At 62.2% G+C, this 23,939-nt stretch overlaps 1 protein-coding gene across 1 annotated transcript; it reads left to right on the top strand.

Moving 5' to 3' along the window:
* The first annotated feature begins 245 nt into the window (after nucleotides 1-245).
* On the top strand, nucleotides 246-23,187 carry KIRREL (kin of IRRE like (Drosophila)). The gene is made up of 15 exons (XM_010564127.1): nucleotides 246-298; nucleotides 16,986-17,135; nucleotides 17,712-17,861; nucleotides 19,253-19,410; nucleotides 19,521-19,671; nucleotides 20,363-20,468; nucleotides 20,608-20,756; nucleotides 20,854-20,981; nucleotides 21,066-21,192; nucleotides 21,363-21,463; nucleotides 21,568-21,766; nucleotides 21,944-22,051; nucleotides 22,176-22,315; nucleotides 22,428-22,505; nucleotides 22,686-23,187. The coding sequence occupies exons 1-15, from the start codon at nucleotides 247-249 to the stop codon at nucleotides 23,154-23,156; spliced, it is 2,268 nt and encodes a 755-aa protein (XP_010562429.1). The 5' UTR covers nucleotide 246; the 3' UTR covers nucleotides 23,157-23,187.
* Nucleotides 23,188-23,939: the final 752 nt, after the last annotated feature.

Genomic DNA, 23,939 nt, shown 5'->3' with positions numbered 1-23,939 from the left:
GCCCCGCCCCGCCCCGCCGGCAGCAGCCCACTCCGGGGCTCGGCGCGGAGCGGTGCGGAGCCCGCGGCCCTTCTCCGGTTCCATCCCCGGTTCCCGGTCCCGAGTTCTGCCCGGCCGGGTCATGCTCTAGCGGTGCCGGTGCCGGTACCGGGGCGCGGGGCCGAGCGGGGCGGAGGAGCGGAGCGGAGCGGGGCAGCGGGCCCCCCCCCCCGCGCCCCCTGCCCGGAGTGCGGCCGGGACGGGAGCATGCGGATCCTCTTCCTCTGCCTTCTGACTCTCGCTGATACCCACGGACAAGGTGGGTACCGGGGGGTACCGGGCAGTACCGAATAGCGGCAGCGCGGGGCCGCCTCAAGTACGACTCCCAACTCCGCGGGCAGCGCTCCAGCCCCGGCCGGGTTCGGGCAACGGCTCCGCTCCCACCCGGTGCCCCCCCGCTCCCCGTTCCCGGTGGGATAAAAGCGTGTTCGAGCGGGGAAGGCGGTGGTTTCGTCCGCCGGGAACCGGCGGTTTGGTCTGGGCGGGCGGGGGAGGGGGGGGAGCGGATCCTGGTGTCGGTGCGACCCCCGGCCCTGGCCCTGGCCCTGGCCCCGGCCCCGGCCCGGGTGCTTGTACCCCGGGTCCGGTCCTCGTGGACCACCCCTCTCCGTTACTGGGGGGGTCGTGATGGAGCCGGGTCGGGTTCTCCTCCTGCCACCCCGGGGCTGTGTCTGTTCCCCCGGGTCTGGTCCTGTTGGATGCCCCGGTCGGGGGTCAAGGTCTTGTGTGTCCCCCCTGTGTCATCGTGTGTCCCCTCCCACCCCACATCTGGGTCCTGGTCCCCCCCAGCCTGGTCGCACGGGGGTCCCCAGGCCCGGTGCTGCCGGAGCCGGGGAGGTTGTGGTGAGGCTGGAGAAGTCGGGGTACGGGGTGGGCAGCAGTGGTGGGATTTGGGAAGTTGTGGGTGTTGGGAAGCCAGGGCGGGTGGGGGAGCTGGGGGGGGCAGGGTCAGTAGGGTGCCCCAGCAGTGGGGACCCAGCTCTGGGCACCCCAGGTGCTGGGGGGAGCCAGGGCTGTGAGGGTGACAGGGGCACCCGGCCTGGACATGGCGATGCTGGCGGGGAGCCGAGTGGGGGCTGCTGTCCGTCCATCCGCAGGGAGAGGAGCGGGTATCTCTGGGGAACAGCCAGGACCCCTGGCTCCTGACCCGGGCAGCCCTTGGGAGAGGGGCTGGGGGGAGCGTGGGACACCCTCCCCTCCCCCCCGCTTGCTTTCCAGGGCTTGCTGTAAGCCGGGGAACAGCCTGAGCCCCCCCCCACCAAGTCCCTGTCTGACCCCCAAAGGACTGCAAGGTGCCCTCTTGAGGAAACTGAGGCACGGGGAGTTGCTCAGCCAAGGTCACGCAGACCAAGAGAAGCAGAGTGGGGGGACAGCCCTGCTGCTCCCCCCCCCCCACCCAGGGCCTCCCTGATGCTCAGCCTCCCTGCCCCGCTGTGCGAGGGAAGTGGGGAAGTGCGCCATGCATGCAGTGAGCTTGCGAGGTCTCAGCTGGCTTGTCCCTCCACAGGGCTGGAGCCGGGCATTGCCCTGCACTGAAGCAGCCCCTGCACGGCCTCTGGTTCCTTCCCTGCTGCAAAATCCAATCTAATTTTTAATTAAGGGGGCGGCGTTGCTAAGATGCCAGGAGGAGGGAAAAAAATTGAGTTGACCCGGGGTTTAAAAGGAGCGTGCAAAGCCTCTTAGGGGGCCGGGGGGGGGGGGGGAGATCCCAGGCTCCCCTGCGCAGGGCTGGGGGAAACACCGCGGGACTCCGCTGCCCTCCCAGGAACAAAAGCGCCTGCTCTCCCGCCCGGTGCCATGTGGATCTCATCGGCGAGAGGGGCCCAGCTCCAGCATCAGCGGAGGGAAGAGTCGGGTGGTTGGGCCTAGGGCTCTGGTGGGAGGGAAGGTTGGTCACATCGCTGGGTGAGGGACCCAGTGACCCCCCGGAACCTCCTGAGCAGCCCCGTCCCACGGCAGTCCCCACTGTCTAAGTTTTGCTCTAGCCTCAGAGAAGAGCCTTGCTCTAAATGGTGGTGCAGAAGAGGGGGGGTCCTGCTTTTGTTGGGGGACAAAATTTGGGGTTCCCCCCCCCCAGAGCTGGGGCTGTGCTAGCTGGCGTGTGCACGCATGTGGGGGGGCCAGTGCCATTCATGTCCTTGCACACAAAGATGTTGAATGGGTTTCATCACTCTTCATTTCTCACTAAATAATTTTCTGTATCTTATCTAAATGAAACCCATTATTCTTCCCCCCATTTCAATCACTCGCCGTGATTGCGCCTCAAATTGAAATATTTATTCATTTTCTGGGCGATTCTTTCTCTCTGTGGGTTTTTTTTTTTTATTCCCTCCCCCCCTTTCCCTCTTAAAAGCTGCAAAATTGAAACAGCAGAGAGATGGGGGCTGATGGAGGGGTGGCAGCGGGGACTTGTCCTTGGGGGGGCTCATGCCAGCCACCCTGTGGCTTGTGGGCTGCCCCATTGTGTGGCTCTGAGACCCAGCACGCTCAATACATGTCCCCAGCCAAGCCCTGCTCCCTTAGGAGATGTCACCACTGAATGAGCAGGGGTGGCACCAGGTGGTTTGGGGTCAGCCTGGTCCCGTTGCTGGGGACTTTTTCTGGTCAGCTTGGATGGAGCTTGCTTGGATGGAGGGATGTGGCACCTTGGCCCAATTTCTAGGGCAGGAGGGATGGTGCCAAGCACGGGACAACCCTGGCTGGCCCTGAACTGGGATGTTAATGCCCTCGGTGGCTCCCCAAGGCGGAAGGAGGTGAAGGAAGGTCCCGGTGGTTCCAGCACAGCCGAGATGATGATGGGGATGGGGAGATGATGATGGGGATGGCAGCGGGCACCTGCCCATCCTCCCTCCGGTGGAGCAGCGGCAGAAGCGGCTCGGCTCCCCGCACGCTGCCGGAGCCACGGTGGCGTGATGAGGTTTGTAAGATGACCGTTGTCTGCTGCAGGGTAATAAAAACCCCCAGGAGATGCTCCAGGGCTGAGATGTGGCAGTGGGGGAGGATGGTGGCCCTCACCCCCTGCCTACCTGGGGCTGGGGGCTGCCCCAGAGCTGGTGGTGTTCAGCATCGTGCCCTGGCCATGGGCACTTGAGGACTGGTGGTGATACTGGTGACCCCTGGGCTCTGTCCAATCCTGGGGGTCCCCGGGCTTCCCTCGGGTGCTTGCCTGGGGTGAACCCACCGTCCCTGTGGGCACACGGTGCCCTCAGCCCAGAGCTGCTCTCCTGGAGGAGCTGATCCATCCCTCGCCCCAGTTTGGCCTTGCCGTGTCTGGCAGCGTGTTGACGGTGGCCAGGTTCTGCCTTGCAGTGTACCTCCCACCCCCTGATGCTGTGCGGACCCATGCCAGTTGTCCCCCACGTCCCCACCAGGCAGGAGCCTGGGTCACCACGATTGTACCTGCCACCCCTCCAGACCCCTGTCCCCAAAACCCCTTGGTGGAGGGGACAGAGCCACAGCAGGTCACCACAGCCTCCCCACAGCAGGATGACGCCCCCAGCCCCGCAGCCACCCTGCAGGAAACCATTTTGGCAACTGGGATGGGGGCTCTCAGGCGCCAGTGGGGTTTTGCCAATGCTTTTCCCTTCTCCAGGACGGGCACAGGAAGGGGATGAAACCCCTTTCCCACCCTGGGGATGCCTCCATCTTTCCGCAGGGAAGTTGAAAGAGGGAAGGGTGCATCGCAGCCCCGCAGGAGGGGTCCGGATCAGGCCCCCAGCTCTGCCCCGCTGCGGGGCTGGAGCCAAGGCAGCCTTTGGGGCCGACGGGACGGGCCCTGCCGCAGCAGCCACCGCCCTGTGCCGGGACTTGCCTGGGCAGTCTGTGCCAGGGCTGAATCACCCGCTGCCGCGCTGGGGCCCGGTTCGCCGGCGGAGAGGCAGCCAGCCCAACCGCGGAGGCCCCCCGGCAGCCTCCCGTGCCGGCCCCGAGCACTGCCTGTGCCGGCAGCATCCTGCCTGTTTTCTGCGGGACCTAGAGCTGTCCGTTTGTCTGTCTGTGGTGACCTCTGGCAACCCAACCATCCAGAGGTGAAATCGGGGTCGTTGAGCACCCCTCTCCCACTGACCAGAGCTGAGTGGCATTAATTACATTCCTATCCTTTAATTTGGGATTGGTTTAATCCCGAGCCAGCTTTCCTCCTGGCCTAGGTCCTACCTGGGATCCTGGCTTGCAGGGATGCACGCCCATCCTGGTGAGCACATCTCCAGGAATGCTGGAGCCAGCTCCGGTCACGGAACTGTGGCACACAGTGGCTGCCCGGCCTCGGTGCTCCACCACTGCCGTCCATGGGTCCATCCGTCCGTCTGACATGCAGCCCCCCACCATGTGGGCAACACGGGGATTATAGCTAACTCTCCATAAAGATTCCCCTAATTGCTTGCCTTACCTCAGGTTTTATCATCAAAGCATCCGTTATTCCCTCTCTAGCCTCCTTTTCTTTTTATTATCTCTTAATTAATCACTCTAGCTTTCACACTTAGCAGATAATTACAGTCTCCTGGGCACACAGCTCATTTTCATAACCTCCTGCTCCCAGCCAGGAGTGGGCACGGAGTGGGAGGGAGGCAGTGAGCGGGGAAGATGGAGGGGACGGAGGGACCATCCCGCGCTGGCAGCGTGACCCACATCACTTCTCTCGGTGGCAGCGTGGCCACTGTGTCACCCTCCGGATGGGCAAGCGGGCAGGGCTGGGTACCAGCCCACAGGAGAGGGTGCTCAGGTGAGGACCCCCCCGCCAGCTACCAGCCCAAAGGGGAGGGTGCTTGGCAAGCAGCGCAGCCAGGCGATGGGGCAGAGTTAAGGGTATCTGGAAAAGGGATGGAGCTCTGGTCCGGGATGCAGCCTGGACTTTGCTGCAATACATCCACAGGGGCTGGGAGCTGGAAAACGAGCTCCTTTCCACCCACCCGCCACAAAAGTCCCGTCGGCGTGGCATCAGATGTGGCGTGGCTGGTGACGCCAGGCCCTGGTGCTGGGCTGGATCCCGGCGATGTTGGGGTCACTGCCGCGAGGGGATGGCGGGAAGGAGGGATTTAAAGAGCAAACCCACTTGGGGAAGACATAGGGAAGGGAAAAAGGGGGAGAGAGGCCTTTTCTGCAAGGGTTGGGACATAAAGGGCTGCCAGCGCTGCCATGGCAACGGGCGGATTATGATCCAAATGGAAATCAAAATAAGAGGGGGGGGAAGCAAAAGAGTGGAGTAAAGGAGGAGGGGAGGAAAAACAACTTTTATTTCCAATCGGAGAGCGGTTGTGTGCCTTGGAGGGGTTGCCATAGGAACGGCAAAGAAAGGGAGCTGGGAAAGTGTGCGCGAGGGAGCGCGCGGGTGTGTGAAGGAGCGCGCGCATGTGGGGGCGTGCGAGGGAGCGTGTAGGTGTGCGAGGGAGCACGTGGGCGTGCGAGGGGGTGCGTGTGCCTGCAGGAAGCGTCGCAGGCGTGAAGGGGGAAGTGGGTAGAGCGGTGAGGCAATGCAGAGGAGTGGGATGAAGGCTGCAGCCCCCTCATTGGGGTCTCCCCTAGGGCAAACATGTCGCCCTCGGCCTCTGACACCAGGGACACCCAGTGAGCTCCATCCCATGGGTGCTGCAGGATTGGGGGGGGCACCCAGGCTGTTCCCTCCTCAGGTTGCCTCTGAGCATCCTTGCAGGCATGGGAGTACCACGGCGCTGGAGATGGGAATATCCAGGTGCCGCCGCCGGGCTCAGAGGGTGCCGAGGACAAAGCGGGGCTGGTCTGGGTGCCCAGTTCCCATCTCTCCCCCAGATGGAGCAAGCACCCTCTTAACCCCTTATGGGGGGGGAGGTGTTCCAGTCACCCCCTCTCTTGCTTCCTCCCATCCCTTTTTCTTTTTATTCAAAAAAAACCCACCCCAAAACCCCAACTTTTCAAGTGGATTTGATTTAAAATAATAGCTTTAAACATTAAAGAGGGGATTTCCTGCCCTGCACCGCTGCCAGCCGTGGTTTGGGGCATGCAGAGCTCCATCATGTGTCCCCAGGGAGGGCTGGGGGTGCTGAGCCCCCCTGGCTGGGGCCGGTGGGCTGCTGGAGGTGTCTTGGGGGCTCATGATGGGATGGGGGACGGAGGGTGATGGGCTGGGTGCTGCAGGGTGGTGTGTTTGGGTGAAGGCTGGAGCAGGCTCCCTGGGGCCAAGGAGGAGCCAGGAGAGCAGCAGTGGAGAAACTGAGGCACAAAGCGCTTTGCTTTCCCCATCAATGTGGGCAACCCCGATGCAGGGCCCCAGCTCTCCAGCCAGCTCTGCACCCAGCAGCGTTGGCCCAAAAACCTAGGGAACAATGAGAAGCAAACCCCTGAAGCTAAATGTTCCCCCCTAAAATGCGCCCCCCCCCCCAGCTCCTTGCCTGGGGTCTCAGCCCCCTACTTGCTGTGGGGCAGGCGTGGGGAGCTGAGGGTTAAGCTCTGGGTTTTCTTTCTCTCCCTTGTCTTCCAGAGAGCCTTGGCAGGAAATTCCTCAAATTCCAGGCTTGTGGGATCATTGCTGGGCTCTGACCGCAGGAGTGGGGAGCAGAAGCCAGGGCTGCTCCCTCCAGCTCCAACTTCTCCTGAGCAGGATTTGCAGAGCCCCAGAGGGGAGGGAGGGCTGGGTGTCCCCCCCACACCCAAACCCCAGGGTCACCCCAGTGGGGTGAGTTCCCCCATGGTCAGAGATGTGATGCTTGTAGGGACCCCAGCACCCAGCTTGGGGAGACCAAGCTGGTATGCAGACTGCTGGGCTCAAACTTCCATGAGACACCACCTGCCCCCTCCCCGCCCCCCGCCCCAGATGTCCCAAGTGGGGTGCTGAGTCCCTCGGGGACCCAAGAACCCCAAATCCTCACGGGGGGGGCCCCGTGGCTGGTTATGGGATGTAATGTGGCAGCTGGGGTTCCCCAGCATGGGGAGCCTTGCGGTTTGGGTGGCCAGCTCTCACGGGGCTCCCACCCCACCGGCTCCCCCGCACTGCCGCCGTGCCGGGGCAATGACTCCACAGCCAGGCATAGTTGGGGAGGAAGGAGCCAAAACTCCTGTCCATGTTCTCCCTTTGGGAGCAAAGGGGGAAGGGAGCACCCAGGCTCGTGGGGGGGACACACACAACCTGGGCTCCCCACCACATTTGGGGGTCCAGCCAGAGGGAGACACCAACCCACGCCTAATCCCCGGGGATTTTTTTTTCCCTTCAAACCCATTTCCTCCCAGATTTTTTTTTTTTATTAAACCCCCTTTGCCAGGGATCGAAACGAGCTGCTGCCAACTCCATCAGAGATGTTGAATTGAACCTCATCTCGTTACCGATGCTCACGGTACTGCCTTTACCGGTCAGGACTCAAGCCGTCCATGGGGAAACTGAGGCACGGCATGAGGCGTGCACGCCCCATCACACACGTGGTCCCCCTGATCCTAATCAGGCAGCTAAAGAGGCTGGGGCTCGTCCTCGGACTCATCCTTTTCCATACGTTGGGATGCGGAGGCCCGTATCGGAGCCTCGCGCTCTCACAGCTGCTTGTCCCGATTCAATGTGAATGATAATCCCATTATTAAGAGATGTCTCATTAAGACATCTGTAACGAGAGCGCTTACCAGCAGCTTGGTGGAAGGATGCCAGCGCTGTTTAAATATTTTTTTTTTCCCCCTTCATTAATGATTAGGGATTTTTATTTCCCCCCACACAGACACACTTTTCCCAAAGAAGAGCTCCCCTCCCTCCCCCCGCCCCACGCGCACACACAAACAAAAGTCTTAATTAGACATTGTTCCTAACAGGGATATTACACAAATTAATTAAACTCAAGCCAATAAACAGCACTGCTCCATAATTCTGACAGCCCCAGAAATGAAAAGGAAATAACAAGGGGAGAGGTTCCGCCAGCTCCTTCTGTCTGCTGGGGGAGGGGGCCCGGATGCCTGGGTTCCCCCACGACAGTTTGTGGGGGGCTTGGGTCAGGGTCTGCACTGTTGTTGTGGGGCTCTGACCTGGGGACCCACTGGCTCTGGTCCCCATTGGGAGATGCTGGGTGTCCCTGGGGACATCGCATGGCATGGGATGCTCAGGGTAGGGGACCACTAGGTTGGGGGGGGGCTGGGTGCAGGGAGGAGTGGGCTGACCCCGGGAAACCCGGGTGGGAGCAACATCTGCAGCATCCCGCACATCTGTAGCGTCCCGCACATCTGCAGCCCAGGCCTTTGTTTGGCAGCGGTGCAAAGAGCAGCGCTGGGAAAAGGAGGAGGAGGAGGTGGAGGAGGAGGAAGGCTGGGGTGCAAAGGCAGCCCCGATCTGTGCCCTCACCCCTTCTGGAGAGCCCCTGAGCATCAAAGGTGCAGGCTCAACCCTGACTCGGAGGTAGGAGCGTGCAAAGGCCCCCGGGGACCTGGCAGGGACCCCCCACCCAGGGGTGCTGCGGGGCCAAAGGAGCTTGTTTGGGGGTGGCGCGGGGGTGTCCATCCTCGCCTGGGGCATGCACACAGCTGCACACGCAGGCACACACGTGTGCACACACATGGCCTGCGCTCCTGCTCCCAGCTCTTACAGACACAGATATTCCTGTGCAAGGACCCAGCAGGTGCATGCACACACGTGCCCGCTCCTGCACAAGCACCCAGCTGGTGCGTGCGCACACACGCACACTCCCATGCAAGCGCACAACCAGTGCATGCACACACGTGCACATGTACATCATTGCAAGGACAGAGCTGGCGTGCACACACACGCTCCTGTGCAAGCATGCAGCTGGTGCATGCACACACACTGACACATTCCTGTGTGAGCACACAGGCCAGCACATGCATACACATGCACACACACACCCCCATGTGCAAACACATAGCTGGTGTGTATACACACACACCCCGTGCAAGCACACAGCCAGTGCATGCACACACTCATGCACATGCACTCCATAGCTCGGACAGAGCTGGTGTGCACGCACACAGCTGGGGTGTGCACACATGCACACACATTCCATTGCAAGCACACAGCTGGTGTGCACACACGCACGCACATGTGCAAGCATACAGCCAGTGCGTGCCCCCCACATTGCCCCTTGCACCCCTTGCCTGCTGGCCTTGCCCGGTGCCCCCCGTACCCCTCTCCCATGCCCCCTGTGCTCCCCGTGCCCCCCGCATCGCCCCGCTCGGGGCTGGCCGAGCCCTTTGTCTTTCTGCCTGGCTGCCCCCTTTCACTGGGATTGACGGCGGGAGAAAGGGGCCGAGTTTTTCCACCAACTTTGGGTGGCCGGCAGTTCCTTCCCCAGCGTAGGGCAGGTGGGAGGGAGAGAAAGACCCCCAGCCTCCCCCCTTTTCCCCCCCAGCCCCTGCCTGCACTGGATGGGGGGCAGGAGTGGGATATCAGGGTGCAGGGATTCCTGCCGGGACCCCCAAACCAGGGTCCCCTTAGGATGAACCCTTGGTACCTCCTCAGGGGGGTGAGGGGGGCTCCACTCTACCCTGGACCTCCATGTGTGGCCTTGGGGACATGCACCAAGCCCCATGGGGCAGCAGTGGTGTCCCTGTGGGGCAGCAATGGGGGTCCCAGCCCCCCACAGTTCCTCCTCCACCCCCAGCCTGGCTCATTTGCCATACTGCACTAAAGCAATTCATTTATTTTCTTCTATATTTTCTCTCTCTGCCCGGCGCTGGTTTATATTTTATTGGCATCTTTGCAGCGCTGAAAGTAATGTAATTACGAGGGGAATTTATATGTTGTTTTGTAAGTTGGGAGTTCATTTTTTTTTATATTATTATTATTAGGTGGGGAATATTTAAGGCTCCTCGGGAAGGAAAAATAGAACCCAATTCCACCACATCATCTCCCCTGGTATTTATGCCTCTTCCCAACGAGATTTTAATTGAAAATTGTTTTGCATGGTCCCCGCGTTGCGTGTTTTTACCCTGCCTCTAATGATGACCTGGGGCCTCAGCCCATTTTCCCCCACCATGTACCTGGGCTGGCTGTAAAAGGCAGGAGATTCTGGTGGAAAATTTGGGGATGGGTCATGCCGGCAGCAGAGGGGATGGGGTTATCCTTGGAGCTGATAGACCCCCATCTCCCCTTGATCTCTCCCTTCCCTGTGCCTCAGTTTCCCCACAAGGATGGCCAGCATCTCCTGGGGACCATGGCAACCCAGGGAGTGGTACCCGGGGTACCAGGGACTGTCCCCACCACCATGGGCACCCTCCCACTGGGCTATTGATGGGGTCCGACACGGGGATGCCGGCACAGCATGGCAGCACTCATCTCCCTGCCCAGGGAATAATTGAGGTGGAATATTTGATCGGATGGGAAATGAGCTGCTAAATTTGTTGTGAGATTGGTGTCACCAGTGATGGTGGCCGGGACTGGGAAATGAGAAATCAGGAGGTTACAGGAGAAGCCAGTGCTGCTGTGGTGGGGACATGGCGTGTTGGTTTGCCAGGGATATGGAGGGACGGCAGAGCCGGGGTCACTGCGGGCACTTCGGTGGCATGGAGGGGATGGGGAGCCCCAGTCCCGATGGGCACCCATCCTGCATCCTGATGCTCCAGGGGATGCTGTGCCAGGGTGACACGGTCAAGGTGACCCCGACCGGGGCACGGGGAGGCCATGGGGACCCGGCGCTGCCGAAAGCGGGTGGGGAGGAGAGGCAGCAGGGCCGGGGGAGGGGAACCAATCTCCTCCTCATTTGTTTTTATAATTTTGCCTTTTAAAAAATGAAAATAACTGGAGCATCCTTTCCCTGGAGAGCTTCGCTACCACCGGCTTCGGGAGCGAGGAGCGGAGCAGGGAGGCATGGAGCAGCCCCTGCCAGCACCCTGCCAGCCTGCTGGGGACGCCTCAGTGTCCCCAGCCACAGGGAGGGATGCGCAGCCCCAGGGGAAACTAAGGCACAGCGTGGCTACAGGGGAGTCTGTGGCTGGTTTGTGGAGGCTCCTGTGTGTCCCCCAGCCTGGTTTTCCCCGTCGGGGGTGTTAAAACAGCCCCAGTTCTGCCACTGCCATCGCACATACAGAAGTAACGGTGTCAAACGCAGTGGTGGCTGGGGATGCTCGGCTGGGTGAAGCGATGCCCCCCAAGATGGCGGCTGGGGTGGAGGGGGGCCGGGCTGGATGCAGCCCTGTCCCAGTGCCTCCCAAGCCCGGGCGCTGGGTGCTCGCCAACGATGCGCTGGCGTCATATGATGGTGTTGAAATACTTTCCGTTCCTGCCGGGATGGGGAGGACCCGCCAGCGCTGGGAGCGGAGCCAGGGCACAGGGTCCAGAGGCAGCCGGGATGGGGACAGGGATGGGGACAACCGGCCACCAAGGATGCTGGCGCGGCAGGGATGCTGCCAGCTCCCCGCACATCATGGAGCAGCGGCTGCAGGATTCAATTAATGAGGAATTAAAGGATAGCAATATTCAATTAATGTCAATCAGAGCAGGATTATAGGAGAGAGATTTTGGTCAAATGGGGTCAATGCCGTTTTGACAAGGATGCGCCAGGGGCTGATAATGAAGCTGGGGGGGACGACACACGACAGAGCTTCAACCCCCAAATGGTATGGTGGGCACCAGGATGGGTCCCCGGTTGCCGGTGCCCCTGACATCACTATCCCAGGGTCCCCTCTGGAACTGCTCCGGCTTTGCCACCCACCATCCAGCCACATTAGCGTTAAAAAGCCAAGAGGAAAGAGAAGAAAATAGAAGGCGGCATTGAGTGACTTCGAACAAGGAGCGGAAGCGGCTTCTCCTGCCAAGCTGCTTTCAGAGCGCCTGGCTCTGCCTGTTCCTGGCTAGCGCTGTCATGCCGGGGTAATCACGGCAAAGGAGGCTCATATATTGTTGATGGCAACAGGGACCCTCTCTAGCAAATATCAATTTACTGGCTGGGAGCTGCAGGCGAGAGCACTGCTGGGGTGGGCGGCCACTGGTTGTGTCCCCATTCTGCTGGGGCCAGCGGTGACCAGGGGATCCTACAGGAGATGGTCGGGGGCATCCCCAAAGTGAGGACCCTCCTGGGTCCTCTCCGGAAAACCTTACCGGAGCCTTGTCCCAGCCCTGCTTCCCATCCCTGGGGTCAGGATGGGGCCCCGCTGCCACCCTGGGCCTCCCCAGGGACACGCAGGGTGGGGGGGTCACTGGCCCCCACCAACCACCCAGAGACGTGGCTGGGTTTAGCTGAAAGACCCAAATTGCTGGAGCCAAAAATAGCCCCCGACGCCAGGCGGCGAGGGGGGAGCATGGGGATGTGCCAGGACTGATCACATCTTGGCGCTGGCACGTCCCCGCGGCAAGGCACGGCACAGCTCTGCCAGCACCCGGCAGGATGGGACCCTGCAGGGGCTGCGTCCCCGTCCCCAGTGGGATCCGTCAGCAGGCCACAGTGCTGCTGGCTGGGGTTGAGCTCAGTCCCTTTCTGTGCCTCAGTTTCCCCACACAGCTGGTCGCAGGCGAGGGGTCCACGGGGTCCCCTCCATTGTTGGGTTATTTCAGGGCTGGCTGCAGCACTTGTGCTTTTTTTTTTTCCGTACTATTGCCTCGCGCTGGGTGACGAGTGGCTTGGGGCGCTGGCGCCGGGGCGGTGACAGCGCGGTGACAGCAGAGGGGGGACGGCGATGGGGACCGGGACAGGAGTGATGCCCCGTCCGCAGCATCCAGCCATGGCCTCATCCTGCCCTCCTCTCCCATCTCTTCCTTTCCGCTCTGCCGGGCAGGGCCACAAGGAAGCCAAATCCTCTTTTCTCTCCCACAGAATAAAACCAGTGGAGGGGTTGGTTTTTTTCTCTTTCCCTCCCTGTCTAATTTTTTTATTTTTTCTTTTTTTTCAATATAAATAGAAGCGAACAACTGGGAAGAGGAAGGGGGAAAGGCTTAAATTTAAAAGCAGCCAGAAGAGGAAGGGGAGGAGGGAGAGAGATAAAATAATAAAAAAAAATTAAAAAAAAAAAACAAAAAACCTCTAGCACGGAGAGATTTAGCTCCATCTGAAAGCTGTCAGCGCGAATAAAAAGCTTTTCTTTGAACCCTGAGTTTAATAGCGAGAGGAGAGAGAGGGAGATTGGAGCACCAGCCCCAGGGCTTAATCAGCCCTTCATTTGATAAATAGAGGGAGACAGGGCCGGGAGTGGGGCTCCCCGGCCCCCGCCGGGTCCCAGCGCCTTGCCGGCCTGCCCCACGCCCAGGGGACATGTGGGAGCCACGCGTGGGTCCACATGTGGGTCCGTCGGGGGCACGGGAGAGCCCTGCAGGGATCCCACATGCCTGCCTCTGCCCGTGCCCCCCATGCATGTTCCCACATGCAGACACATTCCCCTGCACACATGCATGTTCCCAACACCCATGCGTGTGTTCCCAGGCACATGTGTGAATTCCCATGCACGCATGTATATGCTCCCAGGCACACATGTGCATTCCCACACACGTGCACGTTCCCATGCACACAGACACATTCCCATGCACATACGCATGTTCCCATGCTCACATGCATGTGTTCCCAGGCACATGGGCACATGCTCCCATGCACACATGTGTATTGCCATGCACAAATGCATATGCTCCCATGCATTCCCATGCACGCATGTGTGTTCCCACACACACAGGCATGTTGCCATGCACACATGCACAATCCCATGTACACATGCATGTGTTCCCATGCATACCTGCATGTGTACCCATGCACACATATATGCATGCACGCTTAGAGCCCAGGGCCACAATCCTCTCCATGCCCGCCGCAGGGTGAGGAGCGGGTGGGATCAGCTGTGCCGAGGTGCCAACGCTTCCCGGGGTGGGCGGTGTGGCGAGGCAAGGCAGGCACGGTGATGAGGCAAGGGGGGGCACAGAGGCGAGGCAGGCACCCCTTGCCTTTTAAGCCTCCAGCCTTTGGGAAGCTGCCCGTCTCCTCAGCATAATGTCAAGGCCCTGCAACATGGAAAGACTTTCAGCGCTCGCTGTGCCGTGGCAATCCCTCGGCGTGCAGCCTCCCCCGCGCCCGCTGGCTCCTTATCACCCTCCTCCAGACTAAATAGCCCTTTGCCCAGCAGGACAGGCAGCGCAGGAGGTTTGCTTGATGAGGGTGGAGACATTCAAGCCCCCCCACCCCACCCCACCCCAATCCCTGGGAGCACCCCCAGCAAAGCTCATTTGAGGGGGAGAGGGAAAGGGAAGGAGGCAGAAACCCCCTGCAAGCCGGCGTGCAACATGTACTGATGGCTCCCGCGCTCTGACAACCGCCGCCAGCACCCACTGGTGACCTGTCGCCTCGGCTGGCACGGGGAGGGGGGGTAGCACCAGCACGCACCGGTCCCTGCCCCGGGGAACTGCTGCATGGGGTGCGGGATGGTCCCGGCGATGGGTGTTTCAGTGCTTGGGGACAGCTGCGTGGTGACGGGCATGGGGGGCCAGTGGCAGTTGCATCCACTCTGCACCGCGTGGGTACCATGGGGCATCCCTGCTGCGGCGGTGCCTTCGCCCCGCTGGGGAGGAGGGAGATGCTGCCTGGGGAGCTCACACCCTAAATACCCGTGGCAGCCGATTATCCGCTGCTGGGATTAGCAGCCGAGCTGGAGTTTGCCGGAGCTGAGCAGGGGCAACATCCCCTGCACTGGGGATGCTGGCACAGCTGGAGGAGGGCAGAGCATCCAGAGCGGGTAGCTCCTCGCTGCCTGCCGTTGTCACCTTCATCTGCCGAAAACATCACCCGTGTAGCGCCATGCCAGCCTCGTACCATGCCAGGCCTGTGCCGTGCCAGCCGGGTGCCAGGCCACAGCTGCCCGTCGGGCAGGCAGAGGGCTGCGGGTGTCCGTCCCGTGCTGTCTGGCAGGCGGCCGCCGCTGCCTTTGCCTCCTCCCACCCGTCTCGCTCCCCCTTTCCCGGCTCTGATCTTCCCTCACGCCCACCTCTCTCCAGGCACCTTCCTCTTTGATCTCCGCTCTGCTTTTTATTCCCCCCTCCCCTCGGCCCCCCCATTCCTGCTCCATCCCTCCCCTCCTTCCCTCCCCTCTCCCACTCTCTCCTTCCCTTTATCTCCCTCCCTGCCTGCATCCCTGCTCTGTCTCCCCTCCCAGGGGGGCCACAGGGCTGGCAGGCGTGGGCTGGGGGGGGGAGGCCAGGGGGGGCCAGGAGCAGTGGCTGTCCCCAGATCACCACTGTGGGCTGCAGGTCCCTGGTGCACGGCCAGCAGTGCTGCGAGGCCTGTTGGCTGCACCCTGTTGTGCTGGGGTGCCCCGTCGTGGGGATCCTGGGGTGTCTGATCTGGAGGTGTCTTATCCCAGGGATCCTGGGCTGCCCCATCCCAGGGATCCTAGGGTACCCCATCCTGGGGATCCTGGGGTGCCTGATCTGGGGGTGCCCTATCCCAGGGATACCTGGGCACCACATTCTGGGGAACCTGGGATACCTCATCCCAGGGATCTGGGGTGCGACGTCCCAGGGATTGTGGAGTGCCCGATCCCAGGGATCTGGGGTGCCATGTCCTGGTGATCATGGGGTGCCCGATCCCAGGGATCCCGGGGTGCTATGTCCCAGCAATCCCAAAATATACCAGGTCCCAGGGATCCTGGTGTGCCCTATCCTGGGGATCCTGGGATGCCTGATCTGGGGTACCCCATCCCAAGGATCCCTGGGTACCCCATCCTGGGGATGCTGAGGTGCCACATCCCAGCAATCCTGGAGTGCTTAGTCCCAGGGATCCCAGGGCATCCCATCCCATGGGTCCTGCGGTGCCATGTCCCGGTGATCCCAGGGTACCAAATCCCAGGGATCCTGGGTGCCATGTCCTGATGATCCCAGGGTACCAGGGATCCTAGGGTGCACCATCCTGGGGTTTTGGGGATGTCTGAAGCTGACCCTTTCAGCGTACCTGTCGGCAAAGCCTGGCACCTGGGGATGCCGCGTGTGGGTTGTGGGGTCTCTCCAGCTCAGGACCCTGTGGATTGCCATATCCCCACCCTGTGCCAGGACCCACAGGCAGGCGCCGGGGTGATGGTGGCGGATCAGTCCACCATGGTGGGCATGGCGAGGAGGGTGCCAAGCGCCAGCATGTCCCGGTCCCTTTGGCAGGAACAGGCAGCCCGGCTGTGCCTCAGCACCACGACGTCCTCGGGGCCAGCGGGAGGGCGGAGGCTGCCGGGAAGGGAGGCCCCTGGGCCCCCCTGGGCTGCGGCAGGGGGATTTCGGGAGCTGTCGCGGGCTTTGTTTGCAGGATCAAAGGCAGGAGGGAGGCCAGAGCCCACAGCTCTCCCGGGATGCAGCACAGGCTGGGGACAAATCTGAGCAGGTTGGGGTGCCTGAGCTGTGGCTGTGCCTGTCTGGGCCATGGCAAGGGCATGGGGCACCCCATGAATGGCATGGTCATGCCGTGCTGTGCCGTGCCATACCAGGCCCAGCAGGGCCACGCAGGCGGAGGCCGTGCTGGGGACTTAGTGGCTTCATTATCCACAGCTCGCTCATCCCCAAAAGGGATTTCTGCCTCCCCCTCTCCTGCACCACAGCGGAAATCATTTGAATATTTTAGAAAAAAGGCTCTTAAGGGAGGGAACCACCGGAGGAGAGGCAGCTCCTCCGCCTCAATGCCCCTCTCCCCACTACCGTCCCAGGGTCCTGGTCCCCATCCCCTGCCTTGGGGCCAGCAGCACACACATGTGTCAGGCATGCCCGCACTGGCACATGCCACGCGTCGTCCCCCCCGCCGCGTCCTGGTCGATACCCACTAGCCGTGTGACGGGCGCTGTGCTGGGGCTCCAAGATCAATCCCAGTTGCTGCACAGGGCTGGGGCTTAGGGGCACAGCGGAGCCCAGCTTGGGGGGGTCCAGCACCCCCAGCAGCCCCTCCAAAACCTCCAGGGACCACGGCGACCCCTGGGGGGGTTCCCAGTGGGGCCGTGCTGGAGGCAGCTCCGTGGCAGCTCCATGACGGAGCACCGGGCGCTGCCGGCATGGCCACCGGCATGCGGGGCACCCCGAGCCCTGGCTGATCCCCTTCCTCTGTCCACAGTGGCACAGACGCGGTTCGTGGAGGAACCAGAGGACCAGACAGTGGTGGCTGGCCAGAGGATCGTCCTCTCCTGCGTGGTGCTCAATTATTCTGGGATCGTGCAATGGACCAAAGACGGCCTCGCCCTGGGGATGGGGCAGGGGCTCAAAGGTACCCACGGGGCCGCAGGCGGTTCTGGGGACGTCACCGTGTGGGGCAGGGGCTGTCACCGAGCGGGAGGCTCTCGGGACATCTCCTGCGGTGGCTGCTTCCCTCCTCTCTGTTTCCCAGCTCCCTGTGCAGCATCCCCAGCTGCCATGGGGCCGGTGCCACGTGCCCCAGAAGCGAAGCCCCAGCTGGGGCTGGGTGCCCATGCTCTGCTCCTTCCTGCATGTGCTGGGGTCCCTGCGCACACCAGGGTCCCCATGCGCACTGGGGTCCCTGCATGCACTGAGCATGCCACATGCACCAGGGATCCCACATGCACCAGGTCCCCGCTGGCTGCCCATGTCCCCACCAGGGCTGGCACCAGGTACAGGCAGAGACCTGCCTGCAAGCTGGCAGCCCCTCAGATCTGCCCAGGATGTACCCAAATGGGCAGGAGCTGATTCTCCATGAACAGGGGGTTCCCTTCCACACTGGCCTCTCCTCCCTGAAAAAGCGGCCCTGGAGCATCCCCCCCAGCCCTAGAGAATTTGGGTAAACCCCGTCCCCTCCATGTTGACCCTCCCCATGCTGTCCTTGCAGCCTGGCCACGCTACCGCATCGTGGGCACAGCCGACTCAGGCCAGTACAACCTGGAGATCACTGACGCCGAGCTCTCCGATGACGCCGTGTATGAGTGCCAGGCCACCGAGGCTGCACTGCGGTCCCGCCGGGCCAAGCTCACCGTGCTGAGTAAGAAGCCAGCCCCTCACTGCACCCTGTGTCCCCCACTGCACCCCACGTCTCCCGAGCCATCGCAGGCAGCACGGCTGCTCGCAGGCACAGGAAAGGCTGTCACTGCCTGCACTGCTGCCCTCCCCCTTCCCTCCAGCAGCCTGGATGTGCCATTATCTTTAATGCCTTAATCTATATTCACGCCATGGCTGAGTTACGGGACCTACGAGTGCAGTAACTTTGATTTCCCTGACTTTTGTGTCTTGTAAAAAAAAAAAAAAAAAGGAAAGAAGATGCTGGAGCCGCAGCAGAAATGTTGCATGAATGGGGTTTTGGGGCAGATTTCTTTCTTTTCTTAATTTTTTTTTCCCTCTTTCTCCTTCTTCCCCTGGCATTGAAATTCCCATTAGAAAGACAGGAGATAAAAGGCACACGAGCAGGAGATGTGGCTGGGGTACTGAGCAGCATGGTTCTCCCCATGCCGCAGCCACTGGAGCCCCCCCAGGCAGGAACTGTCCCTGGGGACCCCCAGCCCAAAGGGGCCGCGCTTGGTCTGGGGGGCTGTGAGCAGGTGGGAACAGCCTTACCCCAGGGTCTTTGGGGTGGCACTGCCAAGGCTGGGGGTACCTGGGGTCTCCTCCATCCCCTGCCAAGCTTATTGGGGTCCCCCTGCATCCCCTGCCCATTGTTGGGGCTCAGCTGGGGCAGGGCAGGAGGTTCCCCAGGCAGGGGGGTCCCAAAGCAGGGGGTTCCTTGGGCAGGGGGTCCCTGGGCATGGGGGTCCCTGGGCAGAGGAGGCTTCTGTGGGTATTGGGGTCCCCAGAAAAAGGGGGACCCTCCCTCTCCGCCCATCCTACAACCACCTCTGCCCATCCTACTACCACACTCTTCCACCAGACACCCGGTTCCCATTCCATCATTACCACCAGCTCCCTGGGGCAGTTTGCAAACAGCCAAGGCTGTTCCAGCGCATCCATCTCCGCACGCATGGCACAAAACCCCCAAGCCCCCACATCAGGGACACCCCAGGCCAGGCAACTGTGCCTAGCTTGTGCCTCCTGCCCCAGCTTCTGCCGGCACAGTGTCACCAAACGGCATCTTTACCCCTCCCTGAGAGCCGAGCCCTAATAAATCAGTAACGAGGCTTTAGCTCCTGATCAAAAAGGGGATTAATACCCACACGGCACCAGCCCAGTTGACACTCTGCTGTCAAATGCTGCCTGCAGTTGCAGGCAGCAGGGAGGAGGTCTGCTTCCGCTGCCCTTAAATCACTCTCCCTTTATCAGAGCAGCATCAATTTTTCAGCATCATGTGGCATAGAGCGGGGTCTGCCTGTGCCCGGGGCTGCAGGCAGGAGCCCTGGCTCCAAGCAGCTGGCACCCACCCGGTGTCCCCTCTCCCCTCTGCAGTCCCCCCCGAGGACCCCAGCATCGATGGAGCCCCTGAGATCCTGCTGCGTGCGGGGACGCCGTACAATCTGACCTGCCGGGCGCGCAACGCCAAGCCAGCGGCCACCATCGTCTGGTACCGGGATGGGCTCCAGCAGGACGGAGCCATCACCAGCACGGTACGAGGATGCACCGGGACCCCGCATCCATCCCCTCCACCCCGCGCCATGCCTCAGTGTCCCCAGGGCTGTGCTGGGAGCCGACAGGGACCATCCCCTCTCCCTGGCAGGAGGTGTTGGCCGACGGCAAGCGGGAGACGACCACCAGCCAGCTCGCCATCAACCCAACTGACCTTGACATCGGACGGGTGTTCTCCTGCCGCAGCACCAATGATGCCATCCCAGCGGGCAAGGAGACCTTCATCAAGCTCAACGTTCACCGTGAGTCAGTGCTGGGGGTAGAGGGGACAAGCCCTGCATGTCGGTGGCATGAGGAAGGCAGGGCGAGGTGGCATAGGGGTGCAGCTGGGGCAGGGAACTGGAGACAAGCTCTGGGGGTACCTGGGTGTCGTGGGGGACCCCAGCCCCGTGTTTGGAGCTGGGTCCCTGCAGAGGGGCTGTGCCCACGGGGGGATTCACCCAGTCCCACCCGGCTGGAGGCGGGAGGCCGGGCTGGGTCTTCGTGGTGAACACCGACCTCCAGTGGCTGCTGCGGGAAGGCTCTGCCCTGCCAAGGCCCGGCACCCACCGCCAGCACCCACACTGGGCACGGATGCTGGGTGCCCACACCAGGAGGGGATGCTGGGTGCCCACAGCAAGCATCCACACCGAGAAGGAATGCTGGGCACCCACGGTGAGCACCCACACCAGGCAGGGATGCTGGGTGCCCACACTGGGAAGGGATGCAGGGCACCCACGATGAGCACCCACAATAGACAGGGATGCTGGTTGCCCACACCAAGCATCAGAGCTTTTGGGATCTCCCACACCACGGGCCATGCCCTGGGTGGCAGCGTGGGGAGGGGAGGATGCAGGCAGCGCTGGGCAGGGGGATTTTCTCTTTGTCCCCTCTCCCTCTGCCACGCTGAGCCTGTGCCAGCACCCGTGATGGCTCCGTCTGCCCTCCCCGCAGATCCCCCGACTGTCACCCTGTCCATCCAGCCCCAGACGGTGCAGGAGGGCGAGAGGGTTGTGTTCACCTGCATGGCGACCGCCAACCCTGAGATCAAAGGCTACAGGTGAGGGTCCCACAGGACCCCAGGAGGTCGCCCCCCAACCTCCTGGCTTGGGTTCAGCATCATATGGAGATGGGGGGGGTCAAAAGGGGCCCTGGGGGTCCCCTGAACGTGCCCGCCTTGGGTCTCTGCCCCCCCCCAGGTGGGCCAAGGGAGGGGTGATCATTGAGGATGCCAAGGAGAACAAGTACGACACACAGGTGGATTACACTTTCTTCACGGAGCCTGTCTCCTGCGAGGTGCACAACGACATTGGCAGCACCAACGTCAGCACGCTGGTGGACGTGCACTGTGAGTGGGGCAGCCCCCTCCCCGACATCCCTGAGCTGCTGCTGCCCCCCCCCCCCCAGGCTCTGCTTCTCACCCTCTTCCTCCCCCCACTCTCCAGTTGCTCCTCGGATTGTGGTGGACCCTAAACCCACCATCACAGACATTGGCTCCGACGTGACACTGACGTGCGTGTGGTCCGGCAACCCACCGCTGACCCTCACCTGGACCAAAAAGGAGTCCAACATGGTAGGGTCTGGTGGCTGGGGTGGGGGGATGGTCCAGGGGGGCCTCGTGCCCCCTCCCTGATGCCCCCATGGCACTTGCATCCAGGTCCTGAGCAACAGCAACCAGCTGTACCTGAAGTCTGTCACGCAAGCCGACGCAGGGCAGTACGTCTGCAAAGCCATCGTCCCCCGCATAGGCGTGGGCGAACGCGAGGTCACCCTTTTTGTCAATGGTGAGTGCTCCCCACCCTGGGAGCAGGTACCAGCCCCCCCGTGACAGACCCTGCTCCAGGACACAGATAGGTTGATGCCATTGCGATGCCCATGATAAGCAGTGCCTGCGGCACAGCGTGTGTCCCCCTCAACCCAGCGTTTCGGTCAAGCTCCCCCTTGCTTCTTGCAGGACCCCCCATCATCTCGAGTGAGGCCGTGCAGTACGCGGTACGTGGGGACCGCGGCAAGGTGGAGTGTTTCATCGGCAGCACACCACCCCCGGACCGCATCGTGAGTGCCACAGCGGGGGGCTGGGAGTGCCATGGGGGTGCTGGGGACAACGCTGAGCTGCAGGTGCTGACGCAGCCCCCTCTCCCCCACCCTGGCGGGGCCAGGCATGGGCCTGGAAGGAGAACATTTTGGAGGCAGGGACACTGGAGCGGTACACAGTGGAGCGGACTAACACGGGCAGCGGGGTCCTCTCCACCCTCACCATCAACAACGTCATGGACGCCGACTTCCAGACCCGCTACAACTGCACGGCCTGGAACAGCTTCGGGCCGGGGACCGCTATCATCCAGCTGGAGGAGAAAGGTAGTGCCGGCATGGCACCGTGACTGCCTGCCACGCCGGGACACTGGGGAGCCTGGCTAGGTCTCGGGCATTGCAGGCAACGGGGCTTCAGCAACAGCAGGTGCCCTCCTGCCACAGCCACCTCCTGGCAGTGCCCCTGTCCCCTGTCCCCAGCTAACGTCTCCCCATCTCCTGTAGAGGTCTTGCCCGTGGGCATCATCGCCGGTGCCACCATTGGGGCCAGCATCCTCGTCATCAGCTTCCTCGTCGCACTTGCCTGCTTCCTCTACCGGCGCCGGAAAGGAAGTGAGTGGGGCCCACAGCAGAGGGGAACATGGGTGCTACCCATGGGGGGGATGCTGCCCATGGGGCAGGGAGTGGGAGGATGCTGCTGGTGGCCACCTCCATCCCTGATCCCGCATGTCCCCAGGCCGTAAGGATGTCACCTTGCGCAAGCTGGACATCAAGGTGGAGACAGTGAACAGGGAGCCCCTGACGCTGCATGCGGACCGCGACGAGGACACAGCCAGCGTCTCCACGGCCACCCGCGTCATGAAGGCCATCTACTCGGTAAGGGACACCCCATGCTGGGGTGTCACCCTGCAAGCATCCTTCCCTGCCCTGCGCCGGGACGGATCAGACCAGGGAGGAACGAGCCCACCTCTCCCTCCCTCTCCTGCAGTCGTTCAAGGATGACGTGGACTTGAAGCAGGACCTTCGCTGTGACACCATCGACACCCGCGAGGAGTATGAGCTCAAGGTCCGGTGGTGGTGCCAGGGCACGTGGGGTGTAGAAGAGGGGCAAGTCCCGATTTTGTCCCAAGTCAGGAGGCTGCGAGATGCTCAGTGGAGGGGGCCGGGACTCGTGGGTCCTCTCCCCTGCAGAGCCCAGTCCCTGCTGGGCTCAGCACGTCCCCCCACTATCCCCATCTCCTTGCAGGACCCCACCAACGGCTACTACAATGTCCGCGCCCATGAGGACCGCCCGTCCTCCCGCACCGTCCTCTACGCTGACTACCGCAACCCCGGCCCAGCACGCTACGACACCCGCCCACCCTCCCGCCTCTCCCACTCCAGCGGCTACGCTCAGCTCAACACCTACAGCCGTGGTCCCACGTCCGACTACAACGCCGAAGCGGCACCAGGTCCCGGACCCCCTCCTGGCACAGCGGGTGGTGAGACGGCAAGCCAGCTCTCCTATGAGAACTATGGGGGTCACGCTGCCTTCCCGGCCGGCACCGGTTATGCCACCTACCGCCTGGGGTACAGTCAGCCCCCCAGCCTGGACCGGGCACCCTACGACGCCTACGACCCCATGGGCAAGTACGCCAGTGCCACCCGCTTCTCCTACACCTCCCAGCACTCGGACTACGGGCAGCGCTTCCAGCAGCGGATGCAGACGCACGTCTAGGGTGGGCAGGGGCTGGCAGGCAGCACCGAAAACAGGGGGATGGGGGGGCACAGGCAGCAGGGGTCCACAGGTACCTCACGACTGTCCCCTGATATTCAGGGGCTCATCCTGACCCTCCTGTCCCGCTTATCCTCCGGCAGCTGGACTCCCCATGCCGGGGTTTGCTGGCGGTGGGGACATGCCCCAAGTCTCTTCGAGCTTCCACACATTCAGTTCTTTCTTTTCGGTACCTTCCCAGAGGAGGGAGAGGGTTGGGGGGAATCCTCCCCCACGTGCCCACCCCATCTCCCCCCCTTCCCACCCAGCCTCAGCGGGTGCGTGCAGGTCCGCGCAGCTGTCGGGGCTAGCTCTGCAGCCTCCGCTCTCCCACCACCCTGGATTCCCCCCCCGAGCTCCACAGGGCCGGATCCTTCCCCGATGGGTCCCTAGTGCCCCTGAGCCAGCACCCGCTTCTCCCTCCTCTGCAGGAGCAGGGGGCTGCACATAAGCTTCCCCCAGAAACACCTCCCCCATCCCAGCCAGACCCCCGTGCGAGGGAGCAGGGAGGTGCTATATGTGTGTATATACGTATCTGTATGTACATACATATATGCAATGCCTGGTTTCTGGTTTCGTGCAAAAAAGCCCCAGCCCAGCCCATTCCCATTCCCTGTGCCTTGATTTCGGGGACAGCCCCCACTTGGGGCCGGCTCCCCCCTTCCCCATCTGTCCCACCTGCCCACAGCCCCTGCGCCCACCCTTGGAGCTGCAAGCAGGGGGTGCCCCAGGGGTCCCAGGGGATCA

The sequence above is a fragment of the Haliaeetus leucocephalus genome, unplaced genomic scaffold (assembly GCF_000737465.1).
Source record: "Haliaeetus leucocephalus isolate CR32 unplaced genomic scaffold, Haliaeetus_leucocephalus-4.0 Scaffold175, whole genome shotgun sequence".
Taxonomy (NCBI): domain Eukaryota; kingdom Metazoa; phylum Chordata; class Aves; order Accipitriformes; family Accipitridae; genus Haliaeetus; species Haliaeetus leucocephalus.
The sequence above is the reverse complement of the archived record's forward strand: the minus strand, read 5'-3'. Positions and strand labels throughout refer to the sequence as shown.